Source organism: Atheta coriaria, unplaced genomic scaffold, assembly GCF_025399875.1.
Source record: "Atheta coriaria isolate IRGN ID8LTWV9N9 unplaced genomic scaffold, Caltech_Dcor_3.1 hic_scaffold_2_pilon, whole genome shotgun sequence".
NCBI lineage: Eukaryota > Metazoa > Arthropoda > Insecta > Coleoptera > Staphylinidae > Dalotia > Dalotia coriaria.
Genome location: NW_027045444.1, coordinates 3,040,184 through 3,062,848, shown reverse-complemented (window position 1 = coordinate 3,062,848; position 22,665 = coordinate 3,040,184). Strand labels below are relative to the sequence as shown.

At 33.5% G+C, this 22,665-nt stretch overlaps 1 protein-coding gene and 1 long non-coding RNA gene across 2 annotated transcripts in view; one reads left to right on the top strand and one right to left on the bottom strand.

Annotated features, from left to right (window-relative positions):
• Positions 1 to 802: 802 nt before the first annotated feature.
• Rph (Rabphilin) lies at positions 803 to 6,409 on the top strand. Its single transcript, XM_065316838.1, has 6 exons — positions 803 to 965; positions 1,039 to 1,129; positions 3,162 to 3,473; positions 3,866 to 4,089; positions 4,648 to 5,216; positions 5,595 to 6,409. The coding sequence occupies exons 2-6, from the start codon at positions 1,059 to 1,061 to the stop codon at positions 6,105 to 6,107; spliced, it is 1,689 nt and encodes a 562-aa protein (XP_065172910.1). The 5' UTR covers positions 803 to 965; positions 1,039 to 1,058; the 3' UTR covers positions 6,108 to 6,409.
• Positions 6,410 to 8,402: 1,993 nt separating this feature from the next.
• Positions 8,403 to 22,665, bottom strand: part of LOC135803483 (uncharacterized) — a 32,958-nt gene continuing 18,695 nt past the window's right edge. Inside the window, exons 3-7 of the long non-coding RNA XR_010550821.1 lie at positions 13,273 to 13,396; positions 12,951 to 13,163; positions 9,887 to 10,023; positions 9,730 to 9,824; positions 8,403 to 9,670 (exon numbers count right to left, since the gene is read on the bottom strand). This is a non-coding gene — a long non-coding RNA (uncharacterized lncRNA). The remainder of the gene's footprint in view (positions 9,671 to 9,729; positions 9,825 to 9,886; positions 10,024 to 12,950; positions 13,164 to 13,272; positions 13,397 to 22,665) is intronic.

The following is a 22,665-nucleotide window of genomic DNA, read 5'->3' as shown; positions in this document are numbered from 1 at the left end:
ATAAATAGTTAAGCCGTAATAATAATTTAAAGTTTAAACAAAAATGTAGCGTTTTTTTTGTTACAAAAAATACGAAAAATTCCATAAAACTTAACGTAAAACATTTTTTCGTTTATTAAAAAAGTTGTAAATCTAATACATTGTTTAATTATTAAATTGAGCATAAACTGAGCTCTAAATTTTTAAAATTTATTAAGAACTTTGATAGTTATTCCACTTCAAAGTTCAAATTAATTTTTTTAAGAAAATTTTGTCTTTTGTTTACAAAAACCGCATTAAATAATTTTCTATTACAAATATATAAACCAAAATTTCACCAATTATAGTTTATTAATTATTTTATCAATATTATAAACAATTATAATTATTATGCGAATAGTTTAGCCGTAATAATAATTTAAACTTTTATCAAAATATTCCCTTTTGAAAAAACACACGTACGCTTGAAAAAATATCAGAAAAATGCAGAAAACTACCCGTAAAATTCCACTTTATTATCTTAGAGAAGAATGCACCGCTAGAAAATATCCCCCTGGCGTAATAAAAACGCTCGTCCGCCGGCGATCCTGCTCAAGCCAATAATAAAACAAAGGATGTGCGTGAGAGCTCCGAATAGAAAACAGTAACGATGTCGTCAGTTTCCGTCGGTGTTAGTTGGGTGAGGTGCGGGGGCCGGCGCGGTGCGATAGCAACAGTTGCCTGGCGCGACCGCCGCCGCCGCCGCCTCCAGCAACGCCGCCGTGCAGAACCACACCGCGGGACTCATCCTGCAAACAGTCTGCACGTTGCACGCGTCCCAGCTGCGTTGTAATTGTTACTACAACGATATAAACAAACAATTCGAATAATTATTAACATAAATTGTTGCTATTTGAACAATTTTATTGATAGAATAAGTTTCAAAGAAATTTTTAAAGAAATTTTAAAGAAATTTGTTTTGAATTATTGGATTAAACTGTAAATATGTAAGTTATTATTGTAATTTTGATTAATTTGGGTATTAATTGTGGTTGGTAATTGATTTGTTTATATTTGAAGTGTGTGAATGATGTGTCAATATGGTTGATTTGGGTGAGAACAAGAACCGATTCGTATGTCCGAACGATCGTCAATTATCACTGAGAGCAAAGTAAGTCAAAGATTTTATTTTATTTTTAGATTTTTAGTGAATAACAACAAAACTATTAAATATATTATTAAATTTCAAAGTGTACTTGGTAAAACAATTTATTGTTAATATATGTTGCTAATTGCATGCAAGTTGTGTGGTCCAATAATTATTTATTGCAATTTTTGTAAAATAATAAAAAAAATTACGTAAATTTTTAGTTTTAAATTTTAAAGTTTAATAATTTAAAAACTAATTAATCGATTTTAATATTTTTGACACTCATTAGTGTAAAATTTAATTGTTTATGATTGTACAAAATTTTATGGATATATATTTGTTATTATTGATTTTATTAACAAATTATTAAACAAAAGTCCAAGAAACTTTTTTCTAAATCTATCCAAATTAATTCAAATTTTAATTTACTCTAACTTTTAAATTAATTAACTAAATTAAATTTTTTAAACGTTATTTTATGTATAATTTACTCATCTTCCAATATCAATTTAAAAATTATTAATATCTCTTCTACAAAAAAAGTTATTAACAAAAAACTAAACCAAATCAAATTTATATTTATAATATACTATTTCTGTGTCTTCAAGAATAACTCAAGCGAATAATCACTTTAGACGTACTAATCTCCAGAAGTCTCGAGTTGTAATACGTTCAAAGCTAATCGAAAACTGATTGCTATTTGCAATTAGCATGAAAGCATGAAGATGAAGCGTGTTTATTGCACTTGTAACTACATTTTCATCATTTCCATATTGATTGCGCGCGCGCTAACTGTGTCAATGACAGCCGGACAAACAATCCTGCATGCGACTGATAACAATGGTAAACGAAAGTGATAACGAGCTTTTTATCAGCAGCATGCTGGTATGCTTATTACATTAAATGCGTATCATAAGCTTTGAGGCAAATTAACGTTGGGTAAAAATGTGTCATAATTTGCATCAATTTCTTTTTAGTTTTTTGGTTATAACTTTGGTTTAAATTAAAATATAGATATGAAATTCAGTGGATATATTTAAAATTTATTTAGGGTTATATTAAAGTTTAAATTAGTAATTTATCTTTATTAGTTTTTGAGTTATTAATGAAAAGGTAATCAATTTCAAATTAAGTGTAATTATTTGCTTTTTGTTACTATTTTTGCAATATCTTTTGTATTATTTAATATATTTGTTTCATATTAATCAAAATAATAGTCATTTAAATGTTTGAAAAAATACAATTTAAATCATAAAAATCGGTTGATAATTTCTTGAGTTATTCAAATTTTTATCGCGCAAACAAATAAAAAATAAAATAAATAAAACTTTGGTTAGGTTTTTATGTAGTAACTTTTGTTATTACTAAAGAAAAATAATAAAACTTTGCATAAACATTACCAATCTAATTATACATAAATTAACGTTTATAATTTTAAATTCTTTTTATTGGTTTTTGAGTTATTATTCAATTAGTAAACAATTTCATAATTTTCTTAAAAATATTTCTTTCCACATTTTATACAATAAATCTTTTATTATTAAATACACACATTTGAAATTGCGTAGTTACATTGCCACTTTACCGCTTAATAAAAAGCACTTTAAATAATATAAATCGGTCCATAACTTCGCGAGTTATTCCGCTTTTATTGCGCGAACAATAAAACGCTAAGAAACATTAAATGTTACTTAGTCTTCGAGCATGTTCGATATTAAATTGCAACCACATTAACGCCTCGCAAGTAACACGGCGTGCGCTAAAAAGGTTCGATGTTCGCCGATAGCAGAATGCGGGGGCGGTTGGGGGCGGCTGATGAAGAAAACCGACGCGCAGACTTCCTGCCGACCGATAAACGTGGCGCGCGCTGACCCTAATTCCAATTGTAACTCGATTTTTTTCTCATTTTCCGCACAGCATGAAAATTGACACGTAATTGTTTATTACCAGCAGCTTGAAAAACACTTAGACACATGCTGCGCATGCGTGCCAATCAATATGACTTATATTTTGACTTTAATCTTTTATGTTGGTTTGTTGTTGTTGTTTGCAGGTTAAAAACAGGATGGAGCGTGAAAACATCATCGTACGGGCAGAGGCAGCAGTTGGAGCCGATAAATATCGAAGAACAAGAGACTATTATCGAGGTAATTAAACGGAATGAGCAGTTGGAGTGCATGGAGCAGGAACGAGTTGGAAAATTGATGGAACGATTGGAGAAACTGAGAAGAAATGCACTTGGGAAGACACAGAAGCAGTGTTTACTTTGTGGAGAGCATTTTGGTTTCCTTGGAACGCAGAAATTAACTTGCAACGACTGCAAACAGAGTGTTTGCCATAAATGTTCGATTGATGGATCAATTAGGTAAGAATTAACCTAAAAAATGTAAAAGAATGCAAATTTTAGTTGTGAAACTTTTCCATTTCGAAAATTTGTTGTAACTTTTTAGTGCATGGTTCAAATTTACTCAAATTACCAACATATATTAAACATTAATTGCTTTATAACTTAGTTTTTTAATTTTTAAAATGGCATGAATAGTTTGTGAGTAATTAAAATTTTAAATTAATAATTTCAATATTTTGTACGTTTTTACAAAAATCAATATAATTCAATCAATTATAACATTACAAAAGCTAAATTTATTTATGTTAAACTCATTTAAATTGTCAATTACATAAACTTTGAATGATTAAATTATATTAATTACTTTTTGAGTAATTCATGTTTAAACTCAGATTAACTTTGTGTTTTAGTTGTTTGTGTCTGATTTGTTCGGAAACGAGAGAAGTTTGGAAGAAATCAGGCGCCTGGTTCTTCAAATCTTTCCCAAAATTTGTACTGCCACCACCTATCAATTCGTCAATGGCAAGGAAATCTAAAATCGACGAGGAAGACAATAGCAGCGACGATGAACCGAAGCCACGGATGTGGAAAGTCGAGAGGAGGAACTCAAGTACTGAGAGTACTCAACTTCAAGGTATTATTTTGTCTTTTATTCTTATAATATTACAGGGATTAGGTTGAAAGTTTAGAACAGGGTAGAGGAAATATTTGTTTATCAGATTATGTCAAGTTTTTGAATATTGGAGTATTAATTTGGTAATTATTAAGGTTTAAAGTTGATATTAAAGCGTTTTTGGTTAGTTTAAGTATTTTTGATATAATTTCAAAATGAAAGTATGTACATGGATGAAATTTGGAGTGGTGATGAACATTTTATTGCTTTATTAAACAAGTTTTGAATTTTTCAAATATATTAATTAGTTTAGAAGTTATTTAGATTTTAAATTTCAAAAAAATATAAAAAGAGGTAAAATGTTACTTTTTTTGCTATAACTTTTAAATAAATGCTTCAAACTCATTCAAAATTTGTAAATTAATTGTTTATAATTTTATCCATAAAAAAAAACTTAAAACATACAAATTGGTCAATTAGTTTTAAAGTAATTTAGCTTCAAAATACATTTTTAACAAAAAAATCTTTTAAATTGTAATATAACTATAATATATTAATCACTAATACCTACACTTTTAGACTCTCTGGAGTATTCCCGTCAAGCAAGCAGTTCCGAGTCGCAAATCTCCAAAGACGAAGGCTACGATTTCGATACGATGTCCCGACGAGAGTCACTTTTATCCCGCTCGGTCTCCGAACTCTACTGGAGCGACGACCGCATCTCACCGGGCGCCTCCAGCCTGGCGTCCATCTTCAAAAACCCGGCCGATGAACGTAAGCAGCTGGACGCGTCCCTGGGGATCATGGAATTGGCGCTAACGTACGACCCCATCACGTCCACCCTCCACTGCACGATTTATCGCTGCAAGAATCTGATCCCGATGGACATAAACGGCCTCAGCGATCCGTACTGCAAGATCAATGTGCTTCCCAGCGTCAACAAGTCCACAAGGCTCAAGACTAAAACCGTCCACAAGACGAGGAATCCGGAGTTTAATGAGTATCTTACTTTTTATGAGATTACCGAGAGTGATCTGGCGAGGAAAGCGCTGCATGTGATTGTTGTGGATGATGATAAATATGGGGATGATTATATGGGAGAGATAAGGGTGCCACTTGCGAAATTAAAAGTTCAAAACACTGTTTATGTAAGTATAATTTTAGAAATTTTAATTTTTGAAGAAAATTTTAAGTAAATTTGAATTTTTGCATGTTTACAATTAACCTATAGAATTGAAACTTTCAGATCTGATAAATAAATTAATTGTTTATAATTTAAAGCTTAAATTATTACAATCGGTTAGATAGTTATTAAATTATTGTAAATTTTGTTAGATTTTTGTGTTAAAAGTGACAAATTTTAGTTTCCAGTCCAGTTTTTGTTAATAACTCACGTATTATTTAAACAATCATTACAAAATTATCACTGGCGATTGTTTATGCATTTCTTATTAATCTGAGCTTTAAATTATATAAATCCATCCAATACTTTTTGAATTATACTAATTTTACTTTTTGATTTTTAGTTAACTCTTCCATTGGAACGTCTCACACCAGAAAACAAAGTTCCTGGACTTGAACTAACAGAATGGTTTGATGACTACGGTACATCCCGAGGACAAATATTAATTTCTTTATGTTATAACACAAAGAAAAGGGCACTGCTTGTAACAATAATGCGCTGTGCAAATTTACTACCGATGGATAACAACGGATATTCAGATCCGTTTGTCAAGCTACACCTCCGGCCTGATCCATATCATCGAAAACACAAAACCACCACGAAGAGGAAATGTTTAAATCCTGTTTACAACGAAGAATTCGCATTTGAGAGTCGTCCTAATGAATTGGCAACGCAGGCGTTGCACATAGCTGTGTGGGATAAAGATTTTGGTAAACCTAATGACTACCTAGGAGGGTTGGTTATTGGTGGAGCAGGATCAAAAGGACAACGACTCAAACACTGGCTGGATATGATACATTATCCTGACCACAGGCATGAATTATGGCATAATCTAACTGAAAATCAAACAGAGTAAGGTATGTTTAGTTACAATGTATTAAAGTTGAAGTAATGACCAATCATGATGACCACAATGTTATATATCAAAAGAATAGTATATAATATGATATATTTTTGAATTTATAAGTATATATTAGATTGTTTTAATGGAGATAACTTATTTATATCATATGAAATGCTTATTTTTGAATAATCAAGGTTTTTGATGCTTTACAAAACGAAGAATTGTGTATATTTGGATAGTTTATATTTATTATGTCCAGAAATAAATTATTATACAAGATGAAGCTAAGCAACAAATAAATATTTTAACAGCTTGCAGAAGAATTGTTTATAACTTGCTTATAACTATTATGATATAATTTACAAATTTACAAATTTACAAAATATGCGCTGGAAAACGCCTTGTATCTCGGCTTATTCTTGTTCGATTTGGACGATTCTTATGTTATGTTTTAGAGGAAGGGTTTCTTTATCATCTACTGCTTTTTCTACTTCCTGAAGGGTCCAGAATAACCCTAAACAAGTCCTTATGTCATTCTTATGTCTAATGTCGTCTATTTTGAAGATTTGTGAAACACGCAGTCAAAAACACTATGTATCTCGGTTATTTCTTATTTTTTTCATCCTTTATGTCATTTCAAAGAGGAAGAGTTGCTGCTTCTTTTGATATACCTTTTGACTCCCTAAAAGCCCTAAAAATGCCCTAAAATCAACTTTGAAAGTAGTCCTTTTTTGCCATTCTTTGAAACACGCCCTCTAACACACCCTGTATCTCGGCTGTTTCTGGTTTAATTTGAGCGTTCTTTGTTTTATTTTGTAGAAGAATAATTCCTCCATCCTTTGATATACTTTTCAACCCCCTAAAAGCCCTACAAATGCCCTAAAATCTACTTTGAAAGTTGACCTTTTTGCAATTCTTTAAAACATGCCCTCGAAAACACCCTGTATCTCGGCTGTTTCTGGATCAATTTGAGCGTTCTTTATTTTATTTTATAGAAGAATAGTTGCTCCATCGTTTGATATGCATTTTAACCCTCTGAAAGCCCTACAAATTCCCTAAAATCTACTTTGAAAGTCGGCCTTTTTCACAATTCTCTAAAACACGCCTTCTAAAACGCCCTGTATCTCGGCTGTTTCTGGTTCAATCTGAGCATTCTTTGTTTTATCTTGTAGAAGAATAGTTGCTCCATCTCGTGATATACTTTTCAACCCCCTAAAAGCCCTACAAATGCCCTAAAATCTACTTTGAAAGTCGGCTTTTTTTTGCAAATCTGTAAAACACACCCTCGAAAACGCCCTGTATCTCGGCTGTTTCTGGTTCAATTTGAGCGTTCTTTACGTCATTTTGTAGAAGAATAGTTGCTCCATCGTTTGATATACTTTTCAACCCCCTAAAGGCCCTACAAATGCCTTAAAACCTACTTTGAAAGTCGCCCTTTTTTGCAATTCTTTGAAACACGCCCTCGAAAACGCCCTGTATCTCGGCTGTTTCTGGTTCAATTTGATTGTTCTTTGCTTTATTTGGTAGAAAAAGAGTTGATTCATCGTTTGATATCATTTCCGGTGCCCTAAAGGGCCTAGAAATGCCTTAAAAACCCTTAAAAGTTGGCATTTTTGGCCCATTTTTTCCATGAAATCTGAAAATTTCCGGCGAAGTTTTTAAAAATAATTCGGAATTATTTAAAATTCGTGCGAAGATCGCGCAAAAATTTTCAGCCTCCTCGCATTTCTGGGTTCCTAATATTTAAATCAATTTTTCCCTTAGTTTCGAGGCAAAATTGAACGAAATGAAAGAGAGAGACGGAGAGAGAAAGAGAGAGGCAGAAAATAGATTTCAAATTCAGTCGAAAATCCCGCGAAAGTTTACAGAGAGAGAGGGTGATACAAAGTCAGAGAGAGAAAGATATAGTCAAAAATCCCGCGAAAAGTTTCAGCCTCCTCAACTTTCTGTGATCCGGATAACACAACTCGATTTTACCACTGGTTTCGGCTTGAAATTGGACACACACACACATGCATTCACACATACACGAAATAATAAATTGAGAATTTGATGTTTTTAATAGCTTATGTAATAGAGAATTTTTTAAGCATTCAGGATCAGAAGTCCTTTTCCTTCTAGCCTTTTTAGTTCAGGAGTTATGGGCATTTAAAGTTTTATTTTGACTTCGCAGGAAAATATTTTAATCGAAAAATTCGATCCTGTTCTTCGATCGAAAATATTTTAACGAAAAAAGTTCCACCCTGTTCTTCGGCCGAAAATATTTTATCGGAAAAATTGTTCAGGCGAAAATAATTTCAAACGAAATAAAATCCAAGAATTTTTTTATTGCTTTCTAACAAAAATATTATTATAACAATTAAAAATTACATATTTGGCTTTGTAATTCGACTAAAGATAATTATAATACAAAATGGAGTCAGCCTTTTAACAAAAATCTGAAAAATATAGTAAAAAATCAGTCATTTTCCGTGGTCATTTTAGGGCACTTCGCAAGGGTTTAGAGGGAAGTTTGAGTACTCATTTTGTAGCGGCACTCTTCATCTATAAGTTGACGGAGGAAAACCCCAAATTGCATTATTTTTACAGGAGATACGGGGTGTTTTCCACCACAACTTTTAGAAATTTTCAAAAAATGACAACTTTTGAAGGGATTTTTAGGGCACTTCCCATGGGTTTAGAGGGTGAATTTGGTACTCATTTTGTAGAGGCACTCTTCATCTATAAGTTGACGCGGGAAAACCCCAAATTGCATTATTTTTACAGGAGATACGGGGTGTTTTCCACGACAACTTTTAGAAAATTTCAAGAAATGGCAACATTTGAAGGGATTTTTAGGGCCCTTCCCATGGGTTTAGAGGGTGAATTTGGAACTCATTTTGTAGAGGCACTCTTCCTCTATAAGTTGACGCGGGAAAACCCCAAATTATATTATTTTTACAGGAGATACGGGGTGTTTTCCACGACAACTTTTAGAACATTTCAAGAAATGACAACTTTTGAAGGGATTTTTAGGGCACTTCCTATGGGTTTAGAGGCTGAATTTGGTACTCATTTTGTAGAGGCACTCTTCATCTATAAGTTGACGCATGAAAACCCCAAATTGCATTATTTTTTCAGGATATACGGGGTGTTTTCCACGACAACTTTTAGAAAATTTCAAAGAATAGCAACCTTTGAAGGGACTTCTAGGGCACGTCCAAAGGGCTTAGGGAGTGGATAGGGTATGCATTCTGTGATGGAGTGCTTCCGCAACATAGCTTAAAAGTATTAACAAAATCTGAACATAATAATACACAATACAGGGTGATTTCCACCTAGTAAAAATTACTCAAAACATAAATATTAAGTTTAAGGGAGTTTTCAAAACATTTCTGGCCCCTTGAAAAGTCAAATAAAAACCGCAAAGTATCCGCAACTATTCGTTCATACAATAACCAAAATTAAAGACCAAATCGATCAAAAAGCGCAAGTTGGCGGTGATTGAAGTTGAAGTTTGTCCCAGGCTTTCCTTGGAAATACCGCAGCCCTTCCAATGAGAGATCCAAAACGTAATCCATTATGCAAACTGTGCCCTACAAGAAAATATAATAAATACTTAAAAAGCAACAAGACTCAAGAGTCATTTAATTACCTGCACAATAATAATGTCCGTGGGTTCCATGAATTCAAAAGTATCCCTTCTAATCCCGTCTTCTCTAGTATTCGTTGTTTAGCGCCATTTGCAACCTAAAAAGAAAAGCAATAAAATAAGTATTTTAAAATTAATCCAATAAATTTAATTAACTTACCAATAACTACGCGTATATTATTGCAAATCATTGGCAATAATATCGCCATCAGTCGATAATCCTCATCATGTTTGAGTTCATCTCAACGGCATCGCAATCGTAAAATCTTGGCACGTTTGTTGACATTCATTTTGGCTCTACAAATAAACAAGAAAATCAAATATTAAATACATTCAACTGTTCAAAAACTAAAAAAATACAATAAAACATACAAAAAGCAAACAAAACCGTATAATATCCCAATTTATTTAATAAGAATGAATAAATGTCATCTTATGACAAGCTGTAACAAAAAAAAGCAACACAAGAAAAGTGTTGAAGGACAATTTGTAAGGACGATTAGTCTCGACGCGATGGCAGCGAACAAAAAAGCAAGGACACCTCGCTTGACGTCATCCTTCCGATGGTCCGCCATCTTGCAACCACACAAAGTACCCGAGCATATGTAACTCTTGGCAAAGCAACGCATCCCTACGTTATGATGATTCACAACTGGAATAACGTCATCAATGGCGTCACCCTCGGCCTGTATGTGTGCACTTCGTTTATTTTGGTTATGGCTGGCTGTGTGGGCCTTTATGTTCTATTTATCAATCGGAAACGCGATTCCCTTCGCAGGCGAAGAAGCGAGAGCGCGCGATGAAAGTTTGGCGTCGGTCTGGCTGCCCGCGACGGCGCCAGCCGCCCCCCAACCCTTTCGCGGGCACACAAAGAGACTCTGCACGGGCGCAGCGCGACTTTTAACGACTTAATGTTTTTAATGTCGACATGTCGTCGGATGTGTGTAGATCAGATACCAGTATATCTCCAAAGAGTTCTTGAGGTCCCCGCAAGAACGTCGAGAATCGTATTACTAACGCCAACGCAGAACACTTAAAACGCCCCAGCAGAATAAAGATAAAAACTCAACAACGAATAAATATTTTGTTACAAAACAAAGTTTTTCTTTGACTTTAATTTTTGGTTTTTTTCGTTTGTCAACGCTTAATCATAATCAATCTTGGAAAGTTTGAAGAATCATACGCAACTTCCTGCGCGCGATCAATCCTGGAGTTCCTGTTGCATTTATTAAGGGAATTTTCGTAGATTTTGCCTGTTTCCGTTCTTTTATCTACTCGTCTTTCTTTGTGGGTTTTGGGATTTATGTGGAACATACGAGTACACTTGACCTTAGTTTTTATATGGCTTGAAATAACAAATAAAATGTTGAGAATAAAAAGAAATGAGGAATGGTATACATTTGGCAACAATTTATACCCAGTATGTGTCATTTTGAGACGTAATTGGATTTCACTTTTAAAAAATAGCTGTTTTGACCCTCGTACAATAAATTTGTTGTTGGGGACATTTTCTTTAAAATGCAAACATCCAAAACGATCAAAAGGCTAAACACACAGGACCCACACAAACACACACATGACCCACACAAACACACACATGACCCACACAAACACACACACACATAGGACCCACACAAACACACAGGGCCCCACAAAGCCCACACAAACACACACAGGACCCACACAAACACACACATAGGACCCACACAAACACACAGGGCCCCACAAAGCCCACACAAACACACACAGGACCCTCACAAACACACACTCACACCACGCCCAGAAAGTGCCTCAGTACAAGTACTGCTCCTGCACCTGAGGCACCCCCGCATGCGCACCAGGAAGGGACCCGTTGAAGGATGATAAGCATGCGCCGACTATGCAACGCATACCCATCAGGACAGGAAGGAAAGGACGCCGCGCCAAACTTACCACCAACTGCTTACCGGCAAAAAAAACCCAGACTTACACTTCTACCCCGGGGACAAGCTGGGAACCGACACAAATAGCACCGGATTGCATAATACTATATGGTTTTGACCCTGCCAGTGCAGAGAACCACTGGTTTAAACTGACTTCAAACCAACCTTTTATAGTCCCCAATTATCAAAATATGCAAAGAATTATTTGAGACGACACCTGTGAACACAGATCCCAAAACACGCACACCTTGTCAAGCAGGTAAACAGATAAGATGCAGGTACTTTCTACTGCATGTTAAATCAATTTAAAAACAAAACAAAAAGGGTAATGGGTTTTGAAGAAGGTTTTAGGACATTTTTCAGACGCTTTGGAGACTATAATGAATCAAAAATACATAAGAAACTCTTTCATACTAAAATAACAAAAGAAACAGTGACATCAGTAGAGAATATCAAGGAATAACACCCTCTATGTGTTATTCCCCACAGGGTTTGAAAATTTGAAACAATTAAGTTTTAAGGGCGCTATAGGGCATTTCTATGTATTCAAAAGACCTCAAATGACAAAATAACTCTTCTTTTATAAAATACCGAAAAAACAAAAGAAATTGATCGCAAAAACTACAAGATCCTGGGCGTTTTGTTTAAAAATGTTACAAAAATTTCAAGAAATCAAACATTTAGAGACGTTTTTAAAACATTTCAGGCACTTGAAAAACGACACCCGACAAAAAATAATAAAGCAACTCATCTTCTATAAACCATCGAAAAGAACAACAAAATCGGCCCAGAAAACCGCGAGTTACACAAAGTTTTGCATCTAATATTATATGAACCAAAAAGTAACTTTCAGTTTAAAAACTAATCTAATAAACCAAAAAATACTATTCATTCATAAACAATCTCAATTGCAGCATGATTCCGCTCAACACCTAACAATATACAAAGTGTTACTTTCGAAAATCCAATTAATCTAGTAATTCATCGAATGTGGGTCAGCACAATCATTAATTTGTTTAATAACGCATTAATCCAACGACAACTATTGCCACCACATCATCAAACTGCACCAGAAGAAGCCCGCAAATCGATTTCAATGAAGCCATCCAATCCACATCACAACGCACAGCGAAGATGCGATGCGATGCAATCAGAATAATTGTACTACCGGGTGTAATTTACAAATTATTACAGATTGCGCACAAAACGCTAAATAACGAGTTCCTCAATTACACAACATATCCACTCGCATTCACGCAGATTAATATTCCACTCATAGTCATATTGCAAAGATTTACTTACCAAATGCAAGTAGAAACAGAAAACATCCCCACTCGGCATTCCGCACGCCCACGCTGATTTCATCCCCATGGAAGAGGGAAAACCATCCCCGAATCTTGCGCGCTCATCTTTTTCACTGCCATTTCCACATTTCTAGGATTATAAAACCCTCGACGATATAAATACCACCCCGACAGTCCACGACAACATACCGACGAGAAAACATCCCGCAAACTAAACAAAACACAGCGAAAACACGCGATTAGTTTATTATAACTTAATTTATTTTAAAACACATTAGAAAAATTTAAAAAAATTAAAAAATAATTAAAATGAAAGTTACCTGCGTTACCAAAATCCTGCTCGTCGTAGGGTTGGTCCTCTTGGTGTGTAATCTTCAAGCGGAAGCAAGATATCTCCCAACACGAGGTGGCAAAATGGACCGCCTGGACAAACTGCGCGAATTGCTGAAAGAAGTGAGTAGAGTATTTAAGGTACTGGTCATTTTATTCATTATTTTTTCTTACTTCTAATAAATTGATTAAAAAATAAAGAATGCTACATTTCGGGATAACTAATTTAACGAGTGAAAGTGTGACGGGTCGGCCTCCCGGAATTCAAAACGCGTTCATTTTTTTTTTCATATCGTATAATCATTATCGTATTACACTCACACACATAAAACGAGAGCTTCGTTAATGCATCGACGAGTTAAAACAACGCCCATCCTCGAACAAGAAAAACAACTTCGTCGCGTTACGTAACTTTCACCGCAACCACGCGCATCTTCAAAGCTTCGTCGTAATTTGATTTCCAGAGCGGTTATTTTTATTCAATCACAAATACATTTATACTACACTAGTACTACTACTAGTACTAGAAAGTATAATCTTTATATTTAGAAATTAATTTTGTAATATATTTTATAAATTTGCAGTTGTTAGAGACAGAAATTGAGAAAGAAGAATATCAAGCGGATGCACCACCGCGATGGCATCCGGAAAGCAAATTGTTTTACAAGCGAGAAGTGCAGCAGGAAATGCCAACGCCTGAGAATGAACCAACGACACTAATTTCAAATTAATTTTTTTTTCAAATCAAAATTTTATCAAATAATTGTTGACGACATTTGCAATGATCCTTGGCCATTCTCCACACCTCCACCTCCGACTCTCCCCTTTAATGTTTGCGTGTGACGAATTGTACATAAATAAATAAATAAATGCTAAACATTGAAAACAATTCAATTAAAATCGCGCCACAATAAATGATGAAATTGTACATTTCTTATCAATACATGTAAAGTTTTAAATGTTGGCATATTTAAACGTTTTATTCTTCGACATGTGTATGAATTATTATTGTTGATTTTATTGTATGTATAAGTAAATTTTAAAACATTTAAACACTTTGAATGCAATGCTTTTGTGATGTCATTTGAATTTCGAGAAATTTCTAATCGTCTGCTATTAGGCAGGTGATTAACGGAAGGTGGAACCAAATTTTCCCTTTAATTACCTGCAAGGGCAACTTTCTAACTGCACCCGCTCACATTCCGCAAATTGGTAATTTCGTCAGTTTGACGTGAACCTTTAAATTATCAAGACCTATGTGCGCAAAGTTTGAGAATAAGTGAATCAAGATGAAATTGGTAAGTTTTTTGTTTTTATGTGGTGTCAAATTATAGACAATTAAATTGTTTATATATTATTATTAAATTTATACTAAGATAATATTAAAAAGTATTTTATTTTTATTTTTAAAGTTAAAATTTACCAAAAATATTCGGTTAAATATGATTTTGTTTAAAAAATTGTTTACTACACTCGTAATTATTTAAATAAATAAAAGCAATAATGCAGTATTATAGAGAATTAAATCTATAAACTGATACCAAAAGACTTATTTAAACATTTCTAGAAATATTTTATTTTTCATTTTGAAATTGAAAATTTACAATAATTCAGTACAAAACTTGATTTCTTAATAAAAATTATCACCACAGTCACAATTATTTAAATAATTTGAAAATAAAACCATAGTATTAAAGACAATTAAATTATCTATGAATTGATACCAAATAGTTATTTAAACAATTTTATAAATATTTTATTTTTAATTTTGAAATCAAAATTTTACAGAAAATGTGTTCTGTCACTTGATTTTGCTCATAAAATTGGCTACAAAACTTGTATTTATTTAAATAATTTGAAAACAATGACGCAGTGTTAAAGACAATTAAAATATCTTTTAATTCATTCCATAATATTTCTATAAACAATTTGATAAATATTTTATATTTAATTTTTATTTTTGATTCAACTCTTTTTACTTTTTCTTCATAAAATCACTGCTTTTATGTACAAACTCCTTAATAACGTAAACAACAATAAAAATAATTATTTATAGTAAGTAAGATAGTGTGTTAACATATATAAAATTAATTAAATACTTAACTGAATAATTTACGACAACTCTAACTATTCTTAAATCATTTTAGAAATGGAAAGTATGGCTGCGTTGCATAATGCTATTCCTCATTCTTGGAATAGCAGCTGCAACTGCACCACCAGTTCAACAAGAAGAAAATTCGGAAACTAATATTCTCCAACCCGATTCGTCGCTTGTAAGAAACAAACGTTTCATTGGAACATCATTTTCTTTGGACCACATGATCTCAAAGATGACAAACGTGATGGGAATCTTCGGAATGAACACTTCAGGAATGTTCCAGTTGCAGAAACTCTACAACTCTGCATTTTCTCAGAGTCACTTATTATTCAAACGGAAAATTTTGAATTTAATCATGCGGACGTGTAATTTTATTCTGACTTATCTCCCAGAGGAACCACCACAGCAACATTCCTGGTTTTCGAAAGATTATCGGCTTTCCTATCAGACACAGAAAAATCAACCAGGGGATGACAACAATGAGTTAGATTCTGATATTACTAATATAGAATTTAATGATAATGGAAGACCTGATGTTGTGACACAGAAAAGTTTAGATAGTAATATTATTTATCTAAATGTCAAAGGTAATGGAAATGCAGAAGAAACAAATACTCTCAGAAAAAGAAGAAATACAGATGTAAATAAATTGGTTTCGGATGTAATAGAAAATGCGTTGTTGGAATCTGAAATTCTGTTAAGTATAGAAGAAGGTGACGAAAATAAACTTCAGAATTTGCAAAGGAGGAAACGAAGTCTTCACCTGAATGTAAACTGGCAGAGTAGATTCTATGAAAATCGTAGAACCACCACAACTACAACAAGCGCACCAATTGAGATTGAGAAAAACGTCCATCTTGGAATAAACTGGGGAGTTAATGCCAATGTTAGAAAACAACACAGACATCATACTGGGGATTACCATGAGAGTGATTATATCGATGATGATGTATTTCTAAGAAAACGAAGACAAACTGTAGAAAATTCCGATGTTTCTGAAACTACCACAGAACCAGTCTTAGAAACTACTACTTTGGAACCTGATGTATCTACATCAGAGGATATGATTGCCATTGAAGAAATAACTACAGAATTCGCACAGAAACCAATAAACGCAGAAAAAAATCCTGAAAAAGTTTTCGTACAAATGGGTAAAGAATATTTCCCGGCGGAAATAATTCTAACTCACACAACCAAACCCAATCCCCTGCAAGAACGTGAAGAAAGCGATGAAGATAAAGAAGAAGATCCGGCGCACCAACTTCTGTATCTGGTTGATAATCAGAATGACTCGGGAGAAACTCCGCAAGAGATCATAGTAGATAATCATATTTTAACAGAGGTTATTAATGAAATGTCAAAGATTAAAACTTCAACTGAAGAAAATTCATTACAGAGTCTACTACTCATACAACTGATACAACTGAAGTTGATGATATGACAACTACAGAAATAAATAACGTTAATAACAAGGAAAATGAAGATGTAGAATTTACAGTATTAATGGAAAGGTTACAAAATTTAGAACAATTGGTAGGAATAATGTCTGGTATGATAGAAGCACAGAAAATGGAAGTAAATGTTCCAACAACTACAGAATCTGAATCTGAAATGACATCTCAAGTGACTCCAAGGATGCATAAAGAAAGACCAGAGAGAATTGTGTTTGAAATAGTAACACCACAACTTCTAAAGGAGAAAAAAGAAGAACATGAAAAAAAATTTGAGACTACTACTCTCTCCAAAGAAAGTGAAATAACTACAACTACAACTTCAACTTCAGAAGAAATATTGTTAACCACAACTGAAAATAATGATGATTCAACGACTTTATCTTCCGAAAATCCAACTACATTAGAACCAGTACATAATAATGTAGAATTAACTTCAGAATCTCAATCTGAATCGGATCTTCAATCAATCGACTACTACTACTACTACTACTACTCCAACAACAACATCTGAAATACCTGTAAGTCTTGTTTTTCCCGAAGGTTATTCCCCAGAAGAAATTGAAGAATTGACTAAGAATTTACTACACCATCGTCATTTAAAACACCTGGCGGAAGGCAAGCATTTGGATCACTTAATTCTAAGACTGGCGAAAGATGTAAACATCAATGATCTAACCGAAATCATGGATAATATCGAACAAAGGTTAGAAAATCACGATAAAAAGTTAATGGTGTTAGTGAGAAAGAAAAAGATGGATGATCAAAGGTATTTGAAACCCGAAGAAGACGATGAATACATACAGGATGAGATAGAAAGGTTGTTTCTGGAAGTAAAAGCAGAACATGACAATGATAATAATAATAAAGAAGGAAGATTAACCAGACAAACAATGAATGATGAAATGGATGAAACTTTAGAAAGTGTTAGTGAAAAAGATGATTTACTTCCATTACCTATAACATTATTAAAAGAACAAGAAAAACAGGAGGGGGTAAGAGCTGAAAGGAAAAGGTTGTTTGTAAGTGATCCTATGGGTACGACAACTTCTCCATTTAGACCCAAATCAACCACGATGAGAATGATTAATATGGAAATGAAAAAGATTGAAGATATACAAATGCAAGTCCAGAAGTCTTCAGATAAAACAATGATGATAAATAATGATGAGAAAATGTCTACGATGGCCATGTCCACACCATCAACTATGATTGAGAATATGCATAGATTCAGAATGAGAATGAGGATGAGGAATAAGATGAGACATCAAATTATTACAGAGAAATGTCCTCAACTCCAATGAGTGAATCTCAGCCAATTACAGAATCTACAACACATCATATTCCGGAAATGTCTACAACTCCAACAACTACTACAACTTCAACTACAGAAAGTTACGACTACAACTCAAATGGAAGTTCATGTGTCAAGTCATGAAAAGGTCCCGAATGTTTTACCACCTAGAAGGAGATATTCTACAACTGAAAAACACAAACACACAAAATGGAAGTTCATATGTTGCCGCATAAAATGGCTCCAAATGTTTTACCACCAAAACCAACTTATTCCACAACGCCGAAAATACAAACCCATGATATGAAGGTACATGTGTCTCCACACAAAATGGCGCCACATATTTTACCACCCAAAACACATCTTCCACATGAAGATGCATCAAACGAAGAAAAACCACAAAAATAAACACCAAGAAGAAGAAGATGATGATGACTATGATTATGATTTTGATCAAATTCTAGATTATTTCATTGGAGATGATTCTGATGAAGAAGACAAAGAAGAAAAACACTCCAAATCTTCCATGTCCAAAATGAAGAATACTAAACGTAATAAGAGACATTTCTCTGACAGATTTAGAAATTCTTTGGACAACTTCAGAAGAATAACAAATAATCAACACTTTCAGAATGCGTTTGATTCCGACTGGCATGAATATAATATATATCCACATCAAGAAGAGATTCATGAAACGAATGGAAATCAAGACCAAAATGTTGAATATTCTGTGTATCCTGGTAGATATTCAGCGCCTTATCCTGCCAGGACTGAGAATAATGAAGCTCCATGTGATTATCATAACGAACAACCATGGATACAGTTCCAGAATTTCCAAGATGTGAAAAATGTATACTCTGGTCACTCACAGAATAATTACAATGGTGGTTTTGGATCTTTGCCGAAATTTGGTGGAATTACCGAATTTGTTCCTAGAATAACAACTTCTACAACTACAACAACAACAACTACTACTACTACACAGAAACCAACAACAGAATTAATCCCAGAAGCAAATATTGATCTTAGAAAATTCAAAGGTGATGGTCCTGATACTTTCAGTCTTCCAACTTCTAATAAGAACACTTTTAACGTTGTTTTTCATGAAGATAAACATTTGAATGATTTGAAAGCAGTTACAGAATCTTCTCTACAGAAAGGAGATTTTAAATGGTTGCCACTTTTCGTAAAATCGCAAGACTTCAGAGAACAGTTTGCGGAAGTTAAGACACAAGCTCAGAATAAAGCAAGTTCTAATAATGCACATGCAGAAATAACAAAAGTTGTTGAGAATTCAATCGGACAAAATCTGTGGCAACTTAAATCACCTACAAATTTTCAACAAATTATTGTGAAAGAAAATTTACAAAATTTCAACCATCAAAATGCCGAAAAAGTTGAGAATACACAGAATTCTGTACAAAATTTTAAAGAAGTTAAAATTTTTAGTTACAAGAATGATGATCAAGGTTTAACTGTTTCCAGTTCGTATTTATTACCAACTACAGAATTTAACAACTTCCAAAAACAATCAAATAATAATCATGCTGTTAAAACAGCTAATAATAATAATGTACAAGATTTGGAAGATGAAGATGTGAGAATTTTGATTCGAGATGAAATAGATCGCAGTCAAAATGAAGATTCACAAATTCTAAGACTGAGAATAGTCAAACATTAAAAAATATTCAAAATCAGAATGATTTGAAGTCTCATCAAGAAATTACAAACGTTGTAGAATTCAATCTTCGAGGGCAACTTGATAAACTGAAGAGCAATGATGAATTTTCGCCACTTACTTCAACATTCATGTATAAACCATTTGAGGTGTTTCCTGATATGGTAAAAGTAGTTCCCTTTGACTCTCTGGCAGTGAATCAGAATCAAATTCAGAAAAATGCAGCTCATGAAGAGATTACTAAGGTGGTAGAGAATAATCTTCAGAAAATCTGCATAATTTGAAGGTACATTCAGAATTCAATTCCAACTTTGGTCCTAATGTGGCTCATCAGGAAATTACTAGGGTGGTTGAGAATAATCTACAGGATCAACTACTGAAATTAAAAGGTAATTCTGAGTTTAGTTCAAATTTTCAACAGCGCAGACAAATTCATTGGTGAATTTTGATTCGGAAAAATGAAGACGTATCAGGAGATTACAAATGTGATTCAGAATAATCTACAGAATCAACTGCAGAATTTGAAGACACAATCGAGTTTAATTCTAACTTTGGTCCTAATGTGGCTCATCAGGAAATTACTAAAGTTGTTGAGAATAATCTTCAAGATCAGTGGCAGAAATTGAAAACTAACACAGAATTTCATTCCAATACACAACAACAATCTCAACAATCTTCACTGGTAAACTTTGATGCAGAAAAAATGAAAACGTATCAAGAAATTAATAACGCCGTGGCGAATAACCTGCAGAACCAACTTCAAAATCTGAAAATCCAATCAGAATTTAATTCAAATTTCGGTCCCAATTTATCTCATCAGGAAATTACTAGAGTTGTTGAGAATAATTTCCAGAATGAACTTCAGAAATTGAAAACTAATACAGAATTTCATTCCAATGCCCAACAATCACAGAAATCTTCATTGGTTAATTTTGATGCCCAGAAAATGAAGACGTATCAAGAAATTACAAATGCAGTTGAAAATAATCTTCAAAATCAACTTCAGAATCTGAATATCCAATCTGAATTCAATTCTAACTTTGGTCCAAATTTAAATCATCAAGAAATTACTAAAGTGGTAGAAAATAATCTTCAAGATCAACTCCAGAAGTTAAAAGCCAACAGAGAATTTCATTCCAATGCCCAACAATACCAAATACCAGCACTGGTTAATTTTGACTCCGGAAAAATGAAGACCTACCAAGAAATCAACAATGCCGTAGCAAATAACTTGCAGAATCAACTTCAGAATTTAAAAATCCAATCCGAATTCAACTCTAATTTTGGTCCGAACTTAGCACATCAAGAAATAACTAGGGTTGTAGAAAATAATCTTCAGGATCAACTCCAGAAGATAAAATGCAATACAGAATTCCATTCTAATGTACAACAGTCACAAAAATCATCACTGGTTAATTTCGATTCTGAGAAAATGAAGACCTACCAAGAAATCACCAATGCCGTAGCAGATAACCTCCAGAATCAACTTCAGAATTTGAAAATCCAATCAGAATTCAATTCTAATTTCGGCCCAAACTTAGCCCACCAAGAAATTACCAAAGTGGTAGAAAATAATCTACAGGATCAACTCCAGAAATTAAAAGCAAACACCGAATTCCATCCAGTACCACTTAACAGAGTTCAATCACAGAAAACAACACCAATTGTAATAAAAACAGACATTTACGACAAGACACCATTCGTCTCAGCTGTATACAACCCTCAAGCTGCAAAAATGCAAACACAACCTCAGATATCAACAAAAAACAAAGACGGCTTATATTTATCAACAGTATACATGCCACCAGGACCACCATCACCAGCAGTACCAATAATACCACCAACAACGACAACAACAAACTCACCTCCAAAACAAAAATTTGAACTTGTACCAAATTCGCAGATTGCACAAAATTTCGAAGATTCTATAAAACAACTTGTTGGAGGAATAACTAATTCTATATCAGGACAAGAACACATAAAACTTATCAACTCAGAAAACAGTCAAAACATCCAGACAAATACAAAAACAACTTCAGATTCAACAACAGATGAAACCATTGTTCCCTTAACAAGTCGTTTTGCCTTCGATGGCGAAATACAAACCCGCCGAGCAAAAGTCACCGAATTCCCACCACTAATCCACATATCACAAAACAACGCAGCAATCAAACCACAACAACCAATTCATACATTCAGCAACGATGACGAAGACGACGTGTTAATATTTTCCAGATTCGGAGATTCAAACGACGCAAATTCAACATCTCCAACTACATCTACAACCACAACAACTACAACAACATTATCACCTCCAACAACATCAATAAAAACAACAATCGTAACCTCCACATCAATGGTAACCGAAAAATTCAAACAATTCAAAGCATTCAAACCCAAGAACAACATCGTCGTCAACTACATCTACAAACAACTCCCAAAGGAAGCACATCCAAAAGGATTCTTCGAGGAGAAGACAAACCAATAGTAAACACTCCAACATTCCCGATTATAGACGTTAAGAAGATAGAGGATAAACATTCACAAGGACCAAGACGTGGAGATGTCATAGAATCCATTGAAGAAATTGATGATTCTTCAGAGGAATCATCAGAAGAAGATAAAGAAGAAGAAAACGTAGAAATATTATTATAGAAAGGATAAAAGCAGAACAAGCCTTACAAAAACAAAAATCAGAACAAATCATCGAAATGATAGCGAATGACCGTAAAATTATCAAAGACTCAGAATTAAATAATAATAATTTAATCAATAGTAATAATATAGATCAAATTAAAACCGAAAAAACAAAAAAGTTAGAAAATCAAGTAAAAAGTCAAGTAAAACATGAATTAACCAATA